At 43.8% G+C, this 23,674-nt stretch overlaps 1 protein-coding gene across 3 annotated transcripts; it reads left to right on the top strand.

Annotated features, from left to right (window-relative positions):
• The first annotated feature begins 754 nt into the window (after nt 1–754).
• On the top strand, nt 755–23,674 carry ANXA5 (annexin A5). 3 transcript variants are annotated; one of them, XR_012587138.1, is made up of 13 exons: nt 755–891; nt 974–1,013; nt 7,905–7,989; nt 9,089–9,183; nt 10,000–10,113; nt 12,554–12,644; nt 13,580–13,659; nt 14,100–14,156; nt 17,124–17,217; nt 19,022–19,117; nt 19,665–19,723; nt 19,826–21,936; nt 23,109–23,674. XR_012587138.1 is itself a non-coding variant. In XM_074588395.1 (13 exons), exons 2-12 carry the CDS (start codon nt 1,005–1,007, stop codon nt 19,886–19,888), a joined length of 843 nt encoding a protein of 280 aa, XP_074444496.1. In that variant the 5' UTR covers nt 755–891; nt 974–1,004; the 3' UTR covers nt 19,889–19,907; nt 20,911–21,096. The 3 variants fall into 3 exon arrangements, 2 of the variants coding, with proteins under 2 accessions (XP_074444496.1, XP_074444494.1); XM_074588395.1 differs by lacking the exon at nt 23,109–23,674 and having other exon boundaries at nt 19,826–19,907; nt 20,911–21,096; XM_074588393.1 differs by having other exon boundaries at nt 756–891; nt 21,814–21,936.

Below are 23,674 nucleotides of genomic sequence, written 5' to 3' on the forward strand. Positions count from 1 at the left end.
GGCCATGAAGATGCTCAGAGGGCTGGAGCCCCTCTGCTGTGAGGACAGGCTGAGAGAGTTGGGGTTGCTCAGACCTGTAGAAGACAAGGCTCCGGGGAGACCTTAGAGCAGCCTTCCAGTGCCTAAAGGGGGCCTACAGGAGAGCTGGGGAGGGACTCTTGATCAGGGAGTGGAGCGATAGGACGAGGGGTAATGGTTGTAAACTGAAAGAGGGGGAGATTTAGATGAGATCTCAGGAAGAAATTCTTTGCTGTGAGGGTGGTCAGCCCCTGGCCCAGGTTGCCCAGAGAAGCTGTGGCTGCCCCATCCCTGGAGGGGTTCAAGGCCCGGTTGGACAGGGCTTGGAGCAACCTGGGCTGGTGGGAGGTGTCCCTGCCCAGGGCAGGGGGGTTGGAACTAGATGGTCTTTAAGGTCCCTTCCAACTCTAACCATTCCGTGAATGCCTGCTTTAAAATTCAGTACAGCCTTGCCTTTTAGCAATGGGACATGATCCTCTGCAGATTACCGGCAACTGACTTTTTAAACTGATTTCTTGAGGAGGGGGCTTGAGGCAAAGGGCTACCCCTCCAGTAAGCCCAGCGAGGAGGAGCTCGGGCCGGTTACTGCCAAGGCTCTTCCGAGCCCCGTGGCCCCGCGGGGTGGCACCGCAGGCGGCCCGGGGGAGGCGGCCCGGGGGAGGCGGCCCGGGGGAGGTGGCCCGGGGGAGGCGGCCCGGGGGAGGCGGCCCGGGGGAGGCGGCCCGGGGGAGGCGGCCCGGGCTGGCCGCCCGCCCGGGGTGGGGCCTGGCCCGGCCCCCGGCTGAGGCAAGCGGCGGCGGGGCCCCCTCCCTCCTGCCTTACTCAGTGCTCTCGGTGGCTCTGGGCGGCGGAGGCTCGGCGGACCAGCTTGCGGTGAGGGGAGCCGGGAAGGGAGGCGAGGGACGGTGGCCGGACGGGAGGGGACGGGCGCTGACTGTCGCATCTCTCTTTGCAGACTCGAACCCGGAGCGGCGGATCCCAGAGAGATGGCGAAGGTGAGGGGGGCGAACGGCCGCCGATGGCGGGCCGAAGGCTGCCGCGGCCCCTCGGCGGGCTCGCCCCTGCCCGGCCGCAGCCGGTTCCGGGACATCCTTCTCTTATCTGTTGCCTTACTTTTACTCCTCACCGATTTATTTTCCGTCTGCCTTAAATCAACCCATCCCCGAGGCTGGGGAGACGCGGAGGGGAGGGGGACAGGGAAAGCAGCTGATCATGTGAGGCCCGCGTCAGGCACAACTTTTTTTTTTTTTTTTCCTCCGCCAGTTTCCACTAATTTGGCCAAGTTTTCGGTACCGTGTGTTTATATTATGCCTGGGTGGAGGCTACTTCCACTGGAGGAGGAAGGAAAAAAAAAAAAAAAATAGCGCCGTGTCTGTGTCCTGTGGAGTCTCGGCCTTGGTACTCCTGTCCCCAGCTTTCCCGTTTCCAACTTAATTTTTCTGAACATCTTGCAGCTATCGCACAGTACTTTGGTATTATTTATTTTTTTTTTTTGGTCCTTTGCAGCCCTTGTGTTGCTGCTGTTACGTTTGAGCCCGGGAAAATGGGGCGGGTTCCCAGGTTTGTTTTTATAGTGGTGTGAAACGCATACGCTCTAGAAAGTAAAATAAGGGTTTAATGGCATAGTTACGGGTTTGGCATGCTGTAGGAAGTGAAAGCCATCAAGTTGTACGAGTGTCTTCGCAAAGGTTAGGGTAATTGCACGGTAATGTATTAGTAGTTTCATTATTTTAACTTGATGAGTAGAATGGTTAGTGGTGTTTTAACACTCCTGTGAATATTTACTCTTGTCTCAGTTTTAAAAGAAAGAAAGGATTCTTCACTTTAAAAAAAAAAAAATATATACTAGCATTCCACTAAATCCTTGAAGTTCTGGGTTTGTTGGGGTTTTTTTTGAGGGACAAAGAGGGGATTTTTCTTTCTTTAAACATCAATCCTGGTTTGTAGGATGCATCTTAATACAGGGACCATGCTAGCGCAGGGCATCTGACCAGACATATTTGCTTGGACAGCCTATTATTATGGTACCTGTAGCATGGCTCATAGGCTTGAGGCTAACTTCTTTTTTAGTAAAAGCATGGAAATTTGCCATTCTCTTGTCTATGCCACAGAGACACAAACTTTAATCCTTAATCTTTGTAAAAGGAGTATTTCGTTCTTCGATAGCGCAAACCGGTTACTCTTGGCTTCATGTAGTAGAATTTTGTACAGCCTGAGGTGACGCTTGGGGCAGGGTTACTCACTGTGGTGAATGGTGGCAGGTTGAAGACATTGGAACAATGAGATCTTGTACTTGGTAGGCCTTGTCCTCCGGTTTACGTGTTCAGAGGGCTGCCTTCCAGTTCAGTGGTAGTCTTTGTGCGATTATGCAGCCGTGAAAGACTGTGAGTGTTAGAGCTTGGTAGCCTGTAATTCAGTTTATAATCATAAAAAACAAGTTGAAGAGTAAGCTCTGCTCCTGATGGCAGGTGGCTGTTCTAAGTTTTGTTGCGCCACGAGGTAAGGGTAAGAAATGAAGATGCCTATCAGTTGTGAAATGTCAAGTGTCAATTGACAGTACTTATTTATACACACAACTAAAGGTTTAGAGTTCAAAAAGGCTGCACAGCACAGTGCACTGAAGTCCAATTTAGTCCGGGTACATCACTGAAGAATAAATCCTTTGAAGAAGGTAAGTTATCTTTGGAGTCTTGGCCACTGAAGTATTTGCTCAGTCATGGGAAGATTTTTTTTTTAATTTTTTTTAATTTTTTTTTTCCAAAGACCTGAGAGATTTTGTGTGTTCCACGTCCAGGACAAAAAGGTTCATTCATTTCGTGGGGAAAACTACAGCATGCCGTAATACGCTCTGCAGACTGGTCTCTCCATGCCTGTGTTTATCTGCTTTCTTTGGAGCAACGCCGCTGTCCTAACAAGCTGCCTTTTCTCACACGTCTGTATGTGTAGTAGTCTTTGTTTAATGGATGCACAAGGTACGATCTGTCCCTGCTTCATGAACTAGCTGCCTGGGAAATGCTACCCCGCGTTTGCTAATTCAGAAATCTGTAAAGAAAGCAACAGCTTTTTGCTTGCGTGCTGCAGGCTGGACTGTTTTGGTCTGCTAGTCCCAAATTATTCCCAGAATGTGAAGTCGGGAGCATTTCGTGTATCCGTTTGCACGCTGCCAGGGAAGGATTGCTTGCTGCTGGTGAAAGTGCGGCTGCTGTGCGCTGTATCTGGAGTTCCTGTTCTGCCAGCGTGCACGTGTGACTTCGGAGCACAGCGATAGTATCACCAACTCCGGTAGCACTTCAGAGGACGGTGGCTCACATGTCAGAGTACAAACTTTTTCAGAATCAGGTCCTAAGCAGCTCTTTGGCTTTGTTGAGGTTACTTGGGAGGACAGTGTTTTTGCAAAGGTCCCTGCGTTGATTCCTACGTTCCTATTGCTTGCTCTTCTCTTTCTCTCCCACCCCCTCTCTTTCCTTTTTTTTTTTTCTTTCTCTCCTCCCTATCTTTGGTATCGCCATGGTGCACTGACTCAGAGTTCAACACAGTTGTTGGGTAATTCCGGTTTTTGTCAGGAGTTTAAATTTAGTGGGGCAGATGTGAATATAGTCTGCTGACCAGAGTTTGCTCCTTCCATGTAAGTGTACAACCTGAAGCATTACTAAACTTAGAGAGGTGTTTTGTAGAGGCATCTTTATAGCTGTGCAGTTGCATCAGCTCTGTGTGTACGTTCACCCACCCACAATGTAATTTACATCCTACTGACCTTGAAATTTTGGTAAGGATGCCGTGAAGTAATTATACATTTCAAGGCGTTTCAAGAAACGAGATGTTTGTTTCAAAGCACAATTTGAACTGGGATCTGTGTGGTCTTCAATGGCTGTAAAGGCTTTTGATTTACTGGTGAACACTCAGTTGTGCTTTATCTGCAAGATGCCTATTTTTGCGTAAGAAATCTTGAGGCAGTCTTTCATTTAGGCTAGCACGTGACCTTCTAGGCTCTCTTCTGTCTTCTGAAAATAGCATACCTTCTCTGTTTGTCAACCTGTGTGCTGGAAAACATTCTCCGTTTCCCTTCTTACCACTCCACAGTTTTCCTGGGCCATCTTGTAAACAGATGGCTGCTTTCAAAAAAGAAAAATCACATACCACCTTTTCTGCACTAGACACCGGGTTTTTCCAGTGGCAGATTGATGAGACCCTACTTTTGTTGCTGCAGAGCAGCGTTGTGAAAGGGGGTAGCTTTTCATCGATGGGAAATCTGGTGGGTAAGAGCTTGCTGTGAGTGGGCACAGAGGAAGGGTAGCGGGGAAGAAGTCTGAGTCAGTTCAAGTATGGTCTTTTGTTTGCTGAAAACAAATGCTTTGTGTTTAACGGCGGCTAAACATGGGATCTTGTGGGTGGAGATTTTTTTGTGTGCTTGGTGGGAGAAGTTAAAAGGAACCTTCTCAAGTGGCTATTGTTGAGTTTACGGATAATGCGGTTGCCAGGCTATGTGGCCACGTGACACCAAATTGTGAAGCCAAAGTTGTCTCTTGAGAGAAGCTAATGTAGCTCTGAGGTGCTGGTTAGAAACATCTCCCCTGATAAGATCGTATCTTCTCCTTCTGCAAACTTTTTGCTAGAGCAGGATAAACAAAAATATGCAAGAACGTGAATTTCCTCATTTGGAGGGGCATAAGTTCTAAAGCAAGATCATCTCTTGCTTTGAAGTGTCTCTTATTTTTTTTTCCCCCCCCTTTTTTTTTTTTTTTTTTTTTTTACTCTGCCTTTCCTCTTCATGCTAACTTTGTGTAACTAGGGGTTTTGTTGGTCTCATTGGTAGATGTCTGGAATGGAAGCTGCTGTTTAGTATAGAATCACAAATTGCACTTGCGCTACACATGATTGCTTAACAACAGTCGGCATATTGGGAATGTAGAAAGAAAAGAACGTGGGTAGGTTTTGAGTGTTATAATCTTGTGATATTCTTTCTGTTAAGGTCTTGCGTGTTGTGTTTCTCTTTGTGTTTTACTGGCCAGTGTGGGATATTGCTGTTTTCTCATTTCCATTGGTGTGCTTTAGGTTCTACTGAGTGGGAAACTTAGGAACCAAAATATAAAGGACCCGTGAGCTTGTAACGTTATTTCGTATCTGTTTACATAAATGGCCAGGAACGCTCTTAGAAGTACTAAAAGTAAGAATTTATCTACCTCTGTAAGAAGTCGTGAAGTTTGTAAATAAAAGTTCAATAGTTGTCTTTCAGTTCACCATTTTTCATATTAGGTCAGGATGGCATAGCGGTTGTGATGCTGTGACCTGCAAGATCCGCGAGAACAGGTTTGTTTCAGTAAAGTTTAAACTCTACTTAACGTTGAAACTGTAGTTGAGTTGTCTGATAAGTGAGCGTCTGGCTTCTGTCAGAAACTCTTTCCTACGAGTCTATTACTTTGTTAGAAATGTCTGGTTCGTAGCTCCTATTTCACATTCTCCGTGACTGAAAGTCGACTTCAGTGGTTCAGGCGGCGATGGTGGTTTAGAACAGTTAGACTGTAGGTTGGACTCGGGCCCGCAAAGCTGTATCCGAGCTTGTCTTACACTAACAGCCCCTGCTGTGGTTGTGCTCCGTTGGGACCAGCGTATAGTCAAGGGCAGTAGATGTAGCTGGAGATTCTGCTATTATAGCTGCTGTCTTTGTGGTACCCAGGTGACGTGCGTTTTTGTTACGCTGGATGGCGGAGCTGCAGCGATATTTCTGGTTTACAAGCTAGCTGCAGCTCAAGTGCTGATCGAGGGCGATTGTGGCAGGTAGGTAGCCAAAATCCAGTAAACGCTGTGCGTCAGAAGGGAACGTCTGGAATGCAAATGGTGCCCAGACACCAAGAAAGCTCTTTGGGACTACAGCTGCACCAGAAGGATTTCAGGAACTGTTCATCGAGCTTAGCGTATGCTGAGGCTTTCCGTGCTGTGCTTTGGAAAAAAGAGTTATGGAAGGATTCTTCTTAGTTAATAAAAATGAGAAGGATGATGCAGAGATAGATTTAACCTAGCACTTAGTGTTCACACGTATGTTGTCTAAAACAGCCCCAGAGGAATGTTGGGCCCTCGTCACAAGACTTAGGAATTGTGAAGGAGAATTCCGCTTGCGTATAACAAGATAAGCAAAGGAAAACTTTAACTTAAAGATCAATAACTGTTTCCTCTGAGACCTGTTAGACGGTTAGTCGTGTCCAAAAGGAGAATTGTGGTAGTTCAATAACATTAGTTATGTTAAGATGATATTTGCAGGAAAGTACAATTTTAAATAACCCCGTGCTGGCTGTCAGGGTAATAAGGGAGGAGGAGGAAAACAAAGGCTTTTCAGCCTTCATCTGTTTTACCAAATTAAATTTGATTTATGAAGTTCAGTCACAGCTGAATTCCGAATTCAGCTTCGGAATTGGCTAGGAAAATGACAGTACGTACGTATTGCTGTGCCTAAATTTGAACTACTGCCGAAAAACTTGCTTGTGATTGGAAAAGCTGAATGCACCAGGGGAATTTGTCATGCCCCAGAAGTATGCCGGATATTGGAAAGCATCTACCAGAAAGAAGTTTGTTGTTGCTACTAAACGCCATGAGACTTTGTGTTCTGATTTGCCGAAATACGGCAGAGGTAAACCGAAGTCATTACTGCTCCCACAGTGAGCAGCAGGGGGGTGGCAGTAAAAGCGCAGGCGGCCTGAGAGGCAGCAGTGTTTCGGGGCAGTTTCTGGTTAACGCTCGCCTGCTCTTTTCTCTCTGTGCTCTTCTGGCTGACCTGGCTTGGATGAGCACATTGACTTGAAACCAAAGCCCTGTGTGGCTGAAATTGCTAACTTGAGGGAAAGGCTGTGTCGCAGAGGCCAGATGGCTGTGCTGCCCGTGAAACGATCTGGTGCCAGTCTCAGCAGGTGTCTTGGCGCTTCCTTTCATCCTCTTTTCTTGAGAGTGGAAAAATGCCCTGCCAGTAGTGATTACTACTTTTATGCAACGATGCTTACGAGAAATTTCGCTGTTAGAAAAACCTTCCTATTCCCCAAACCCAGCTGTTTCCCCTTTTGGCCATCGCTCGACTCTTATAGTTTATAAATTAACTACTCTTCTGTACATATGTAGGTTCTTGAACTGTCATGTTAAACAAAGGCAAGATTTTTCTGTAAGGGTGATGAATATCCCTTTGTGTTTGACCCCGAGAGAAAGTCCCTGAAGAGCCATGTTCCATGGAAACCTAGTGGAATTATTTTTGTGTTTGGATGGGCTGATCTTTTACCCTTATGTCTGAACTGTCATTTCTTTTTAGCTGTAAACTACTAAGAGAAATGTAGCTGAATCACTTGAGGGAAAAGTTGCGTATGCCAAAAGAAACATGATGAAACATTGAAAGTCATTGCAGAGTTCAGGAGGCCTCGTCTGCAATGCGATGGGGAAAAAAATCCGTGATAAAACCAGTGATACTGGTTGAGAGCTCCAGTAGGTTTTTCTTGAGGAGAGAAATTGCTTATTTCCAAATGTGTCTGGGATCTCTGTGCAGTTTTTCTAGCATACGTGATTTGTGCAAGTAATTTCCCAAATTGCTTTAACAAATTGATAATTTTGTAGTCATTTTCCTGCATTCGGGCTCTGGTGTTGTCAATACCGATCCTGCCAACTACCATTATGTAAATATACCTGAACTTAGCTGGTGTACTGCTGAGTAAAGCCATCATAGTACCTTTTGAGTTAGAGCTGTGTTTAAATGCCCACAGGCTGCAGTTTAGTCAGACAATTGCAAGAAAAATGCTATAATCTTTCGGATTGTGGATTCAAATTCAGTCTGAGCTCATGTATGGAGAACTGAAAGATGCTATCTTCTATTTCATGGATTTTTCCCTTTCCTCCCCCCCCCCTACCCCGTCTAGTACACGAGAGGCACCGTGACAGCCTTCTCTCCTTTCGATGCCAGAGCTGATGCAGAAGCTCTTCGTAAAGCCATGAAGGGACTGGGTAAGAATAATTTATTTTACAAAAAGGAAAGGGCTCTCTCTCCTTTGAAAATATCCTTGCTGAACTCATTCTTTTGTATTAGCAGATAAGGGTGGGGCATGCATCTACATGCCATGGAATGACAGCCCCAGGACTGCAGGAGCCTGGGCGTGTCCTGGTTTTGACTGTGCTGCTCAAGGATGTTTATTTTTGGGTTAGCATAAGGGAAAAAAGAAGGTGGTTTGCACATTCCCTGTTAAAAATTGATACTCCACAGGCTTCTCTGCGCACAGGGTTTTACCGCACAGTAAGCTAGACGGTGGATTTACAAGCGACAACCGTAGAGAGTTATGTCAGTGTGGTAGAAGCTCAGTGCTTGGAAAACGCGCGACGGCCCCCTCAGTCTGGAAGTGCGTAAGCGCGTTAAAGTTACCGTGAACAAAGAATACAAGCACACAGCATGAATGTAGACTAACCAAGTGGTCTGTAAACTCACATTGTAGCTTTCTGCCCCCAGATTTCCCTGTGGGAACAAATCCTAATTTGCTGCTTTCTTTGAAGCTGCCCGTGGGAGAAAGCAGAAGGAAGGGAAGAAGGGAAACATGATACACCTCAGCCTGTTGGCAAATTCAGGAAGGCTAGTTGAGACGCTGTGCTCTGAGGGCTATCTTGCAAACTACCGTATATAAGATGGATAATAGCTCTGTGTTTCTGTACTCTGGGGTGTTCGGGGTTACCGGAGTGAGTTTTGCTGGGGGTTGGCAGATTGTTTATTCTAAAGTAAATCCCTTGGTGATGAGCCGGAAGGCAAGGCACCTATGTAGAATACAGACTGTGGCTGAGTGTTCTAGCTGATGCCTGGGGTTCTCCGAGCAGTGTCTGGAACAGAGCACTGATGGAGAACAAACACCACGTGGGTCCTCCAGTCATATTTTTGCAACAGCAGAACGCCAAACCTGGCAGCTCAGCTTGGGCTAGAGTGACATTTGTTATTTAAATGCGTCTGCTGTTTGTCAGTAGACTGTTCTTTTCAAAGAATCTTTCATTGCCTTTTGAGTTTGTGCCACTGCTGTTTGTTTTTTAGAGTGTGTTTGTAACTCTCTGTTCTTTCTAACTTCAGGGACTGATGAAGAAACTGTTCTGAAGATCCTTACCGGCAGAAACAATGCCCAGCGTCAAGAAATTGCATCTGCCTTTAAAACCTTATTTGGCAGGGTGAGAAGAAAAATACCTCTAGAAATTAGCGGAATGTGGCCTATGATGACCACTTAAAACAGTGAGGCACATTCATCATGCTCCCTGTAAACGGTTCCTTCAAAGAAGATCTGGTTTTGCATCCGAGTCCCCCTCTCCCCCACCCTGCTGTATCCTTCATTGCTGGCTGGGTTAGAATATTCCTTTTAGGTTAGCACAGAGAAGTTAGTTACTTTTTTCTGTATTTTGGTCCAATGTGTCTTAGATGTGTTTTGTGTAAAAGCTCCTGTAGTTTCCTGTTAGTATGCTTCTCATTCCTGGTACAGAAGGAGTTGTCAAATATTATGTCACGAGGTCTGGAATGTAAGGTGTAAAAGCAGGAAAAAGAATTTTCCAGAGGTAGAAAACGTGTCAGAAATAAAGCAGCCTAATACCAGAGGAGAGAACAAAACCAAATACAGTGGCAGATAAAGCCGTTAAGTGAGTTTAAAGTGAAGACAGCTTGTTTTTTTTCTTCCAGCATTTCTGGATCCTTTAGTATTCTGGCTTGGGTAACTTATGTTTCAAAGAGCAAGTGCAGCAAACAACTAGCGTTTAAAGAATTTCTATATTGGAAAAAGAAATAATCACAATATGTTTCCGGTTTTCCAAATGCCCTTGTATCCTCCTGCCTTATTTGGTTACGTTTGTTTCAGTTCAGGTACCAATTAAAACAAAAGGAGCCCTGTCCTTTAGGCTTTTTGAGGTGTCTCCAGGGTGTTCTAGCTTGCAGACACACATGCAGCCGTCTAAAACGGTTGGTCCTCGTTCATTACAGCACTCTTTGTTCTGCATTAGGATCTTGTGGATGACCTGAAATCAGAACTTACCGGCAAATTTGAAACGTTGATGGTGTCTTTGATGCGACCAACTTATATTTTTGATGCCCATGCACTGAAGCATGCCATCAAGGTAAGAGGAGTGTGGGAAAGCAATTAATACATTGTATGAAATGTTTGCTGCTCTTTTGTTTGGTTTTTAGGAATGAACTTTTGCGTGGTAAAGGGAACACTAATAGAAGTCTTTTTTCCTTTTTTTTTTTTTTTTTTTTTTGTCCCCCTCTCTTAGGAATGTTATGCTAGCACCTGCTACTATTCCTAATGCCATGGTTTTGCCTGGTTTCTTATTCATCCTGATAACTCCTTAGAAATAGTTTAGAATTGTAGTCTTTAGAATGTTTTACGTGGAATTATTTTCATGAGAAACCATGTCGTCTTAAGAGAACGGCGTCACTGCAGATGCAGATTAAAATCTATGTGGCACAAGACTTGTTGCTTCTGCTTTAAATATGAGTAGATGTGCAGGTTGCTTTTAAATTCTTTTTGCTGCTAAAGTACGGTGCCAAAGTCCAGCGGACACTAGATTTTTCTGCTGTGAGCAGCCTAGGTTTTACAGCTATACGGCTGTATGCATAGGCTACTAGTTAGTTCAAGGCATTTCATTAAAGTGGGATGCTATTTGTATATCTCTTCTTGAGTGTTATTTAAACTGGAGAGTGTTTTGCCCCTGATGGATTACAGTGCAACTCCAAAATTGACGGCCCGGTGTACTTGTGTAAACTGGTGTCCCCCAAAATTACGGGCGGGTATTATCTATATTATTGAATGTGTTCTAAAAGCTGCCTCCAGTAGTAGAGTGGGAAGAGTTTCCAGCCCCATCGGTGCTACCTTTCCAACATTTCTCTTCAGCTGAATGCATTTAAACAATTTACAATCTGTATGTGTAGATGTTTTAGTATGTTTTCTTCCGTGTGATCTTATTTATTTCTTTTCCCTCTGTCACACTCGTCTGATATTATCAGTCTGTGGAAATCCAGGAACCGGATGTCCCTGGGTTACTCACAGAACCTGTCGATTAATGTAGAGGACACTGAACTTGTCCAGTGTCACATAGTGCTTGGTTGGGTGACACTTACACGTAAACTCCCAAGATCCTCGATGACTAGTTAATATGTAGGCTTTAGTCAACCGTGCAAACTAGTGTTCATGAACCCACGACCCAGCAAATAGTATCTCAGACAACAGAAACTTTAATCCTGGAAATTTTCTGTAATGTCTTTATATGTAGTGGGGGAAGGGGAGACGGCACCTGACAAAGAAACTGATAAAGGCCTTGTTGACTAAAAGGGAAAAAATGCGTTCCCAAGCTGCTCTTGTTGATTTAGGAGTCAAAGACCGACAGGGAAATGACAGAACAGATGGGTGTAGGAGGGAAAATAGAGATAGTGAAACAAGAGCGGTTTTGTTCTTGTCACTTACAAAAAATGATATTAAACATAATATCAGAGGATTTCAGCGAATGTTTCTGCCCAGGAAAAGGTGTTGATACTAGCTGCGGTTCAACTAAGGTGCGTAACAACAGCAAAGAAGATGTGATAGCAGAGACTTCAGTGCAAGATAACAACTCCGCTAAGAGCGTTAAGTCTGTGCTGCGGATTGTCCTATCAGTTTTCACTGCTGCTACTTAAATTAGAACGAATAAAACTGTGCCTGCTGCACTTGTTGGGTAGGCATGTTCACGAAACAATCTGTATTTTGAAAAGGATTACCTGTAACCTGGCAGATTTGTATTTTGGGTATCTTTGTATGCAGTTAGTATACAGGTTTTCCATACAGGAAAGGCTGTAAATAACACGCCAAAGCAAAAAGTACAGAGTATTGTATTTCGGCATTGCTTTTGTGAAAGGACTCCTTTGGAAACATAAAGAGCAATGGCTTATTCTTACAGGCGAAGTAGAGTCAGACTTGTGGAGACAGGGTATTGGCTTGACTTCTGTAAATTTTATCCTTGTAAAAGTGGAGAGTGCCTGTTGTGCCGGCTGTAATTAGAGGGCAGCAGCTTAAACTATCTGGGTTAGCAGTTCTGTTGTAAAATGTGTGCGTTTGCAGTGGAAGAGAGGGTGGGTTTAACATCGCGCATTCATAGAAGGGTAAATATCATTGCGGTGTGGCTCTATGTTTATCTGTGTACTAGTTGATGAAAGGCGGTATGTGAACTAGAGCTAAGACGAAAACCGTTACGACGTTCATTCACTTACCTCGATGTCGTTGACTGTACTAGTGGAGAACGGAGGCATATCTGGATGTGCTTGAATGTGGAAGGGCTCATCTGAATCCCGCAGAAGTCAGCCTTTATTAAGCGTTGGGTTGGTTTTGAAAACCATCAAGCCAGAACTGGAAAAAAATCTTTCCAAAACCCCCACAATGTACGAGAAAGAAGAAATTATTACTTCTTTTTTTTTTTTTTTAATTTGATCCAAGTGTGTAAGCTGATGCTTGCTTTTGATTGTCAAAGGGCATTTCTGTTTTCCTTTTGTTACTCCATCAACTGACTTCTGCTTGCACCCCTGCAGGGAGCAGGAACCAATGAGAAAGTGTTGACTGAAATTCTTGCTTCCAGAACACCCGAGGAAATGCAGAATATTAAACAGGTTTATCTGCAAGGTAAAGTTCTGCATAAAATAAAATCCTAGGGGGTCTGCGTTCAGTTCTCTAAATATGGTTTTAGCTCATCTTTCGAATAAGGTCTATCTGTGAACCGATGGATGTGTCCGATAAGTGGATTTCATTCTGTTGTGTTGCAAAAATTCACACTGAAGGAAACTAGAGTTTGGGCTGTAAATTAAAATAGTTTTTATTTTGGGGCTATGACTGCAGGTCATGGTGGTTTGTGCTTTATAGTTAGAATTCATTCAAATGCATTTCCCATTATTTTCATCGCTTTGACTGAGAGAGGCTTTTTAGTAATTGGAAACTAGAAAACTGGTATCACAGAAAAAAACAGAAGTGATTTTTTGCTTTTTGCTCACTGTTCTGTTCAAATACATTCGCACTAAAGCGGGTGCAGCTTTTTGGTTGTTCGCAGGAGCTTTTACCCTGTGATTGTGGGATTGTTTGGTTTTTTTTAAGGCAGCGTTTAGTTCAACATTTCTTTTACCTCTATGTGGATTCCTGCCACACAAGAACTTCTCATGTCTTAGTAAAGTTTGAGGCAAAACTTAGAGTCTCCAAGGGCAAAATTTATTAGTACTAGAATTTTCTGGGCTCACAGTTGTTGTTCAGTTGTGAGACTGCGATATTTTAGAGTAACTCCAAACCTGTATGCTCTTCATTTCTGTAAAGAGCTGAATCTGTGCGTGTCACCTTGTATTTCAAAATATTTTGAGTATTGGTACGATGCGCGAGACGCTGTCTTTTCACATCTTTCACAATAATGCTAGATTATAAGTGACAGCAGAATCTGTCCTAGTTGTTAAAGCTGTTCCTGATTAAATGATTCTACAAGCAGCGAGTCAGATTAACTTTTTGCTTTTCCTTGCTTTCTCCTCGAAATCGTGAAGAACTTTGTAAGTTGGTGAATGGGTATTGCTCTTTTGCAGAGTACGAGGCCAACTTGGAGGATAAGATCACAGGAGAAACATCAGGCTACTTTCAGCGGATGCTAGTGGTCCTGCTGCAGGTCAGTGTCTCTTTGTGTACGATTTTCACTTCCGTTTTCCTGTACGATGTACCCTTGTCGTCTTCTGCTAAGCTGGGGTTTTAGATAGACCTGGTGATAGGCAGGTTTGGTTCCGAACCTGAATCACTTCCCCTGACTTGCAGGGTCAGTCTTGAGCTCTGTTATGGGTCATTTCCACATCAATGAATTGAAAAACTTCTGTGGTGCTTGTGGGTGTAGCAGAATGCCTGCTACATGCAGTTTTGAAGGCAAGAGGAGAAGAGAACATTTATTCCATAAAGATAGACGCAAGCAAAAGGGAAAAACAAGGGGAATTGGGAGAAGATGCATTAGGGGTTGACTTCTCACGGTACCTCCTACGGGCTTGATATAACAGATAAATTGTTTTTTGATTCAACTTTTGATTCTCCAGTTTAACAACTTTTAAAAATTCTCTCTAGGCGAATAGAGATCCTGATGGCAGAGTTGATGACGCTCTTGTTGAGCAGGATGCTCAGGTGGGTGAATGACTTGGGGTTTGGGACATTTCTACAGGTTATCTTGCAATATACAGCTGGAATACAAATGTGAGAGAGAAATTGTTATGGTGCTCTGTGTGTGTTTCTTAATACATTTTTCTGTGCTTTTATACATTCTGGATGAAAGAAGTGTCAAAACTTGAAACACTGAGATCGAGATTTTTGACACTTTCACGTTTCAGTGTTAAGCGTGTCTTGTTTGTTTATTACTCAATGAGGTGCCTGAACGGAACAGTGATTAGATCGCTGGAAGGGAGAGTTATGACTGCTGAAGCTTTGTGATGCCGAGAGACGCGCTGCTGGAAAACTGACACATGTGAACAGTTCATTCCTTAATACCTGACTTGAACTTCTCTCTTCTTACACATCATGTGTCATATACATGATACAGTGAAACGTTAAAGCTATTCGATGAGGGATGCCCCCACAGAGGGTGAAATACTAAAAGGAGGAAATGTACCGAATATTCTGCTTTACTGTAACCAGATGGCAGTCCAAGAATTGCCTCTAAAGGGTTTCTAGGAGTTCACGTATTTGCCCTTTGCGAGTATTGTCCACGGTGTTGTCACTGATCACTAAACCTGTGCTCTAGAAGCAGGAGTACCAGCAGTTAATTGGTATCCTTGATGCAGTCTCTTGCTGGGTGCTGTTGGCTTTGTTGTGGTGGTGGTCATCAATATTTCAGCGATTTGATTACAGAACACATTTAATGCATGTTTCTTCTCGGTTATTTCAGGTAACTCTGGGCTAGACCTCTTCCTCTCGTAAATTGTCAGTTGAGATGAAAGAAAATAACAGATTGTTCAAGGTGACAAGGAGGAAAAGCAGAATGCCAGATCAATAAAAGGCTCTCCTGATAGCAGGGCAAGATGGAGAGACAGACTGGCAAAATGTATTTTACTGGCACAGGCCAATCCTTTGTTATGTAAATTCAGAAAGCATTTGTTCTTCTGCTATTAAAATTAATCCTGTGGAAATTGGAGCTTGAAAATTAGTGAGGTCAATACTTGAATCATGAACTAGACTGTTTCATGAAATTGTGTCCGTCTTGCCTTTAGCTGGGCTTACGTAATTGAGGATACCCATGAACCACAGGCTTTGGTGGGTAGATAGATTCCTTTTTGGCCTCTTTAATTGAGTTTAAATGAGCATCTATATTTAGGAGGCATCATACCTAAATGCTGAAAAGGTCCTGATTTTCTAAATGGTCTCTGTGGTTTGTTATGTATGTTTGGCTTGAGCTGGGACCCAAACAGAGAAGCGTTCTGTCACATTTCTCTTTATCGATATCTTTACATTCCGCTCCCTGGAAGAGATTCAGAGAGTTTTTTAATTATTATTGCCAGCTACAAGATGGTCAGAATTGAGGTACATGACTGTGCAAAAATAAGACTGTTTTTGGCTTCCCAGTGTTTCTCTTGATTAATATGTTATTCTGGGAAGGATTTTATACAGGAGAGGGCAAGCTTTTTGCTCAGTGGTGATTTTTAGGTTTGTTGGGGTCTAGGATTACTAAACATTGGTTCAAAGCAGTTGGGGAATGGGCATTCATACTACGAGACAGCACAAATACGAAGGGAACTTGCAAGACTTTTCTGATGCCCGAAGGAGAAAGTTTAACTTTTTGGAAGAGATTTTTGCGAGTATCACTTTTTAAAAGTCAACGCAATTGACGTACATTTTGGGGATTGCACAGCGGCAGGGCAGACGAGAACGTAGAGCTCACGTAAAATGCCATTCACAACTTCGAGTATCTCTAAAGAAAGGCGTTCCTGGTGTTTCTAAATGCGGTGCTGAGACCTCCCGTTTGCTACTGGATGGAGAGTGCTGGTATTCATTTGAAGAGCTTAGCATGCATTATTTGAACTAAATATCCTTGCAGTGCCTTAATAGCTTTTTTATTTTTAAAACCCCCCTCCCGCCTTTTGTTGTCTGAATTATTTAATATTACGAAGAGCATGCAGCAGTCACAACTATGCTTTCAATAGGATTCTGGTACAAACACAGCTAGGAAGATCCATAACATGCCAGTTCAGGTTTTACAGTGCGGACAGCCAGGTGGCCAATGTGGACAGACAGACGGTCAACAGCGTTGCTGTGCCGCAGATTTGGTTGTGGGGATTTTTCTAAGAAATACTTGATTGCCTGGATATAGGCGGTAACCTGTTTGCCTGTCCTCTGCTCACTGAGGAGGGAGAAAGAATACTATATACTACAATACGTACAAGCCTTTCTCCTTACGTGATGCTTAGCGCACAATTTGGAAAAAAAGCTTCTGAGTGTCAGGAAAAAGAGCTAATGTCATTTTCTGATTATTTTTTTTTTCTTTCTCGTTTTCCCCCTCCTGTTGCTTATTCTTCCCTGAATGCTGCTAATGGCCCAGTGATTGTCTGTATGGAAGAAAGCCTTGCCCGAAGAGCAGTGAATGTGCTAAAACGATTAAATGATTAAAATCTCTAGCAGCCTGCGGATACTGTTTCTGAGAGCTTCTACATCCATCTTTCCCTCCTTTTTGGAAAAGTTCCTCCTGGGCCAAGTTAGCATGGTTATCCCCTTGATATGAGTCATCATGTCATAAAGTTTTGCTAGTCTGATTTGAAAAAGGGGGGGGAAAAAAAAAAAGCAGTGTTTGAAATGGATTTTATCTCCTGTATTATCACAGTTTCAGAAAACTTCAGGCTTATGAAAGGGCCTATATGCACAGTCAATTTTAGGGCCTTAAGCAGTATTACTCATGCGAGTGCTTTCACAGTTGATTTCAGAATTTATCATTTATTTCTTTCTAAAGTCAGTTCAGTACTTGGCAATTTAATTTCATTTTTTTCCCTCCAGCTATAGCTTGTTAGTAAGTTTAACGCTCCTTAGAGTGAGACAAACGGACCTTTTCGACAGGGTGTGTGGACACGTAACAAATGCTGTTGTTTTGATCTCTTGAATTTGCAACAGGTTTTGTTTAGAGCTGGGGAGCTGAAATGGGGAACAGATGAAGAAAAGTTCATCACCATCTTGGGAACCCGAAGCGTTTCCCATTTGAGAAGGGGTAGGTGGTAAGGTTCATGTATGCTTGAAAACCTCTGCCTGAAGTCTCAGTGTTAGTCAGCTGGTGGTAGAGATGGTAGAAAAGTCGTTTCTAGTACCACATTTGTCAAGCCCAGAAATCTTTAATCACCTCTTTCCTCTGCTTAATATATTTAATTTTGTTTCCTGTAATTCAGTTTTCCCCTAGCCGTGGTAATTTTCCGCTTGAAGGAGCGGTGCAGTAGATCTGAGGGACAGATGGGGTGTTTCTTTCTGGGTGCTTGTTTATTTTTTTTTTTTTTTTCCCCTTTTGAAAGAGGTCGTGGCAGTAGAAGCGATGCTGAGTATCTGTTATGAGTCATAAAAATCTGATGGAGATCCAGCCCTGAAAAGATCAACCCTTTTATAGGTTCATACTTTATTAGCTGTTAATAGAGAGACAATGATTTTTTTTCCCTGCTCCTTACCCATTCATGAGTCTGTTTTACTAAGCTGGTTAGGACGTTTGAAATAGTGATCAGTAAGTTTTGCTTTGATTCTCCAATCTTTTTGGTTTCGTTTTTGAATCTTTGGATTCATTTGGATTTTCAAAAGTAATTTGATTTGCGTTTTTACTGTTTAGCTTTTTTACCATTATTTGCATTAAAGTAATCCTAAAGTTTGCTTTGATGCACCCAACATTTACTTAGCATGATAGAAACGTAAGATTTCGTAGAAAACTCGGGTCTTACGGATATTCATGAGCACAGACTTGAACAGACTGCAATAGGCCAGTTTGTTTGTGTGAAGTTAATTTGATGCAGTAGCCCCGTGTAGGCAAGATCTTAGATTCAGGCTAAATGATGGCTGCACCCTGGGAAAAATGCTTATAATTTGCTAACGCTTCTCTTTTTTTCCCTTTCCCGCTTCTCCCTGCACCCTTTCACTGGGTGCATTCACAGAATCACAGAATGCTTGAGATTGGAAGGGACCTCTGGAGGTCATCTTGTCTAACCCTGCTTGAGCAGGTCTACCTAGACCATGTCCAAGATGACTTTTGCACATCTCCAAGGACTCCACAACCTCCTGGGGCAACCTGTGCCAGTACAAACGCACAGGAAAAAAGGGTTTCCTGATGTTCAGACAGAACCTCCTGTGCCCATTGCATCTTGTCCTGGCACTGGGCACCACTGAAAAGAGCCTGGGTCCGTCTTCTTCACACCCTCCCTTCACATACTTGTACACGTTGATGAAATTCCCCCTTAAGCTTTTTCTTCTCCAGGCTGAACGGTCCCAGCTCTCCCAGCCTTTCCTCATAGGAGAGATGCGCCAGTCTTTTGATGATCTCAGTGGCCCTTCACTAGTCTTGCTTCAGTTGCTCCATAACTTTTTCGTATTGGGGAGCCCAGAACTGGACCTCACGTTCCAGGTGTGGCCTCACCAGCGCTGAGCAGATGGGAAAGGATCACCTCCTCCACCTGCTGGCAACATTCCTCCCAATGCAGCCCAGGATATACCATTTGCCGCCTTTCCTAGAAGGCATATTGCTGCCTCATGTTCAACTTGGTGTCCGCCGGGACCCCCAGCTCCTTTTCTGCAAAGCTGCTTTCCAGCTGGTTGACCCCTAGCGTTTGCTGGCGCAGGAGATTCTTCCTCCCCAGGTACAGGAACGTGTTGTATAGTAGCAATCTGGTAGGAAAGAGGTATTTAAAACAGGACAGAGGAAAGAATGAGCGGACGATAGCACGTGGAGATAATGAGATGCAGATGGCATTAACCTGTACTGAGGAGGATGCTGGGAGAAATGCTGGCTAGATACCTGACCGAGCACACTTTCTGTTTTGCAGTGTTTGACAAATACATGACTATTTCTGGCTTTCAAATTGAAGAGACCATTGACCGTGAAACCTCTGGTGATTTGGAGAAGCTGCTTTTGGCAGTTGGTAATTAAGTCTTAATACATCTGGGAACTGGCTGTCTTCGTTTCTTCTCAGGCCTCCTTAAATGGCAGTTGTTATGGGAAGTGGCATGAAAACATGATTCCTTTGTACAGTTAATCAGCTGGGATCTATTTTTGGTATTTAGAGAATAGGCCTTTATTCTTCCTTTAATAGATGGGGGGCTGGGGGGAAGCGGGGCAGAGCGTGGTAGTGAACTACACTGTGTTCGGTCGTGTAGTGAGTAGAAGGTGAGACAAAATTCTGCCTTCGTTTGTATTCCCAGCATCTCACCTAGGACAATGTCATAGCAGATTTGTAACCGGGAGTAGAATTTGATCAGCAAAGTCTCTTTTCTATTAGAAATAGACGGTGCATTCTAACTCCTGGAACCCAAAGCCGTGGTGTAGCCGAGGAACAGACTAGCTGGCAGCTGCGTACTTAGTTGTCCACGCTGGAGAGAATGAGCCAGTAACACACACCTTGCCTTGACATTGAAAGATTGTCCTGTATTGAATAACTATCAGTAACTTAATCCTGTGCCTTTTTTCAGTGAAATGCATCCGAAGCGTGCCTGCGTATTTTGCCGAGACTCTGTATTATTCCATGAAGGTATGTGTGTGTTTTCCAGACGTCACTTCCCGTCTTCCCCCAGCTACACTTCTCTTCCTTCCGCTTGTTCGTCATTTCTTCTTTCGCTGTAAATGCCAACAGGATGCTGTATCACTAAGCATCTGCAAAGGTTTGGGGAATGCAGATCTGGGAGAGGATTCATAAGCTTTACTTCGAGTTCATTGTAAGTTTTTCAGACCCTAAATCCTTTACAGGAAGCATCAGTTTCATCAGCTGGTTTTGGACTTGGTGTTGTCATATTGAAAAATGTCTGGCTAGATCCACTGGGCCCCTTCAGCTAAATAAAGACTACAGCGTCATTAGGTGGTGGATATATTGAGGAAGTAAAGATGACTGAAACCTAAACTGTAGATTGGTGCAGATTTAGTGCTCTTTGGTTTGGAGGTGAGTATTTACAGACTGAAGGTGTAGTTAGCTTTGAAACACAGCGTGACAATTATCCATCCGGTTTTGAGAAGGAAAAGGAACTCGTCGGGGCAAAAGGAAAGAGGCTTGAACAGCTACGAAAGGCTCTGCAGGGGAATCCCATCAGCGACACAGCTGTGGTTGCGTTGGCTTCGCCTTCTCTTGGATGGGAGGTGATAAGCAGGGAAAACTGTATTTTTAACTCACAGTGGCTAATATTAATTAAAACCGAGGTAGGTAGCCTATGGGTTTCAGGCAAGTTATCAGCTTCCCTGAAGAATTCCTCCCTCCCCCTTGCTGAAAAGCACCGAGGTATGTTTGTCACCGGATCCGTGTGTTGATGAGGCGTCAGCGTGAGAATTAGCGAAAAGAGATTAAATGATAGCTTAATTCTTAAAAGCTGCTTTACAGTTTATATAAACATCACCGTAAAATCAGGTTCGGGTGGAAAATACAAAATTTTATATAAGTATGCTGAGAGCTGTATGAGGAGGATTACTTTTTTCTTATTTATCTGTTTGGTTTTTTTAAAGAATGCAGTAGAAAAGCGTTTCCTATAGGTTTTGGAATCTTTTACGTTTCTATTATGAGGGGCCTGATTAATGTCTGCTGGTGACATCCGCCATCAGTTGAATACAAATAAAAATCATTAGGGACTTCAGATAAGAAAGATGATAATTTATTACTTTGGCAGCGAGTTTGTACTCCCAATTAATCAGTTTGGCGTGACAAAGTTCTACCATGTTCTACCATGTTACCAGATTTTACTGTCAGATCCTACCCAGAAAGCACCGGACTCATGGCATAACTTTTGAGTAGCTTTAGGACGTTTTTAGATGTAATCCAAGAACGTTACACCCAGTGGAAGGATTGAGTGACCCTGGCCGTTAGGCTGAAGATGATGGTTGGGGGGCTCTGCCAAGTCCTTCCTCGAGGTGCATCAGCAGGTCGGCACGTGAAATTTGTATTGCTTCAGCTTGTGGAGTCTGACTTGTCTGTGCAGGAGCGGGGTCGGGACGTCAGTCTGGCACAGCCTGCCGGCAGAGGAACTTCAAATGTTTAAAGCAATAAAGATGAATAAAAAGAGCGGGAGCGTGTTTCCGTGGCTGGAAAAGCTTTATGAAGTTGGCCTTCATAATAAACAGCGGGATGATCCGTGGGAGGAGTTGCTCTGCCTGTGTCTTGGCTGTATGACGTTATGTGCTTTGTGTTAGTCATCGTTAGGATTTACGTGCCCAGTTCCAGAACCGACTGCAATTCCGCAGTCTCAGACGACATTGAAAAGGTGATTTGCGTGGGATTCTGATCACGGCGATCAGATATACTACTGTGTAGTCCTGGAACTGGGTTATTTAAAATTTATATCGGCGTTCACGGTTGAAACCTGTGAGATGAAACATGAAATAAGAGGTCTGACCGTATGGCCCTTCGTAGAAATCCAGGGATTAGAGCGCCTTGTGTGATCAGCCCTCTGTTCTCCGCGTTGCAGTGTGAACGTCTCGTGACAATGTCCCAAATGTTGTCTCTTTGGGGGTGTTTTGAGACACCGCTTGTTGCGCTTCCCGCTTTCATGTTGCGCTCCGGTTGTTTGTATTCGTTATTTTGCTACAGCATCTGTAGAGGAAAAACTTATATTTTAATATTATTTACATTTTTCTCTTTAGGGGGCTGGCACTGATGATGATACCTTGATCAGAGTCATGGTTTCAAGAAGCGAAATCGATCTGTTGGATATTAGAAAAGAATTGAGAAAGAATTTTGCAAAATCATTGCATCAAATGATTCAGGTAACGTTGCTGTTCTGCTGTCAGGGAAAAGAGGGGTGACCGAGATGTCATTGTTTCCACTGTTTCTTTTCATGGAAGGGGGGCGGATGGGAGTAGAGCTGGACAACACAGCGAGGTCTCGGAGCAGCGGTGGTTGGGCTGCAGTTTTGTGAAGCCGTTTAAGTGGGGGGGAGACGCTTCCTACGAAAAGCTAAAGGTTTCTTCCCAGTGTTCACCAGGGAAGCAGATGCGGTTTTCTGAAACGACAATTACTCATATACCATTTTTAGCTACTGCTTCATTTCCTTTTTCTTGTCTGGGTTCCTTCTAATTTTCAGTGCCTCAGAGAGGGTGCTGGCTCTAGAGAAATAATACCGGGGTTGGGAGTCCCGGTTACCACGAGGTCGAAGTTTAAATCTTGGATTGTGGTGTGGAACCTTTTGCGCCATTGCAAAGGGGAAAGAATTTCACTGTGGAATCGGTCTGAATCATAGCCTCCTTTGAGTGGATGGGAAGGAACAGGAAGGGAAAGAGCCAGCAAGAAATCCGGAGCCAGCTGTCGGCTGCAGAGTTGAAGCCAAAATCTTTTTCTTTTTTTTTTTTTTCCCCCCTAGGAATTTTTTTTTGGGGGGGGGGGGGGTATTTTGTTTTATTTTGAATATTTCGATGCTGCTTTTTACGATTTTCTGTTATCGGTTCTAACATTAGGCTGTCTCAATTAGGCTGGGCGGGGTTGCTTTTGACGCTGTCAGTCGGGCCCATCCTGCTGTCCTGCGGAATTAGTAGCAGAGCTTCCCGTTAATTACGGGGAGCCGGGCTGGGGCCTTTCTAAGTGATACCAGGTGCACTTGGCACATCTAAAGGGCGTTGCTTTTGGCGCTGCTTTGGGCTTCTCCTTTCTTTGGGCTTTCTCGCTTGCAGACAAACGCGTTCTAGCATGCAGTGGGTTAGCTCAGTTCTAGTACAGCTTCTGGAAGCTTTTTGCGTTTCTGAAAGTCTTGTCTGTGTAAGTAGAGCTCTAACATAAAGAGACACAGAATTTCCTGGCGGCGTTCCTGAGCGGAGAGTCATCCAAGTGGCTTTCCTGTGGGTGGGACAAATGTATAATCTGTTGGGAGTCCTCCTTGGCTGCTGCTTTTCTTCTTCACATTTCTGCGGTTGTGACTCATGTGACTGGTCTGTTGTATCAACAGAAAGATACATCTGGGGACTACAGGAAAGCACTCCTGCTCCTCTGTGGCGGAGATGACGAGTAATGGTGACAGTGACACAAAGGATCTGTTGTACTCCAGCTTGGCAGCCCTGTAGTTAGCACATCTAGCTAAGTTTTTGTATCTCAATGCTTTGTGGCTGTTTGAATTTATACTAGTAGAGCACTTATTAAAAACGAGCATATTGTTATCCAAGCGATAGCCGGTCCCTCCTCTTCCTGACATCCCAACTTCCAGGAATTTCAAGTGCCTTCTGTGAGTATGCAAGAGTCGTCTTCATGGAAGATGCGTGCTGAGCCCAGAACCCGGTTCTTTGCAAGTGTTTTGCTGAAATAGGAAAAAATAATCATGTATTGCACTAATAATTTGAGGATTTTTTTTTTAATTTTTGCTTTTATTCCTTACATTTCCACTGAATGTTAAGCTAGCTCTAACATTGCAAACAAAGAAAAGATATCCTCTGTATGTAATATTTGAATGGATTTGCTGAGCGTAATACAAGCAATCATTGGAAATCTAAAGGACCAATAAATTTTTTTCCCCTCTCA

This window comes from Larus michahellis, chromosome 5 (genome assembly GCF_964199755.1).
Source record: "Larus michahellis chromosome 5, bLarMic1.1, whole genome shotgun sequence".
Classification (NCBI taxonomy): Eukaryota; Metazoa; Chordata; class Aves; order Charadriiformes; family Laridae; genus Larus; species Larus michahellis.

What these genes read in the sequence shown, in the direction of transcription:
- ANXA5 (XM_074588393.1), top strand. An exon ending in TTGTTGAGCAGGATGCTCAG is followed by an intron (nt 14,157 to 17,123) that starts GTGGGTGAATGA and finishes AATTTGCAACAG; the next exon opens with GTTTTGTTTAGAGCTGGGGA. An exon ending in GAAGCTGCTTTTGGCAGTTG is followed by an intron (nt 19,118 to 19,664) that starts GTAATTAAGTCT and finishes GCCTTTTTTCAG; the next exon opens with TGAAATGCATCCGAAGCGTG.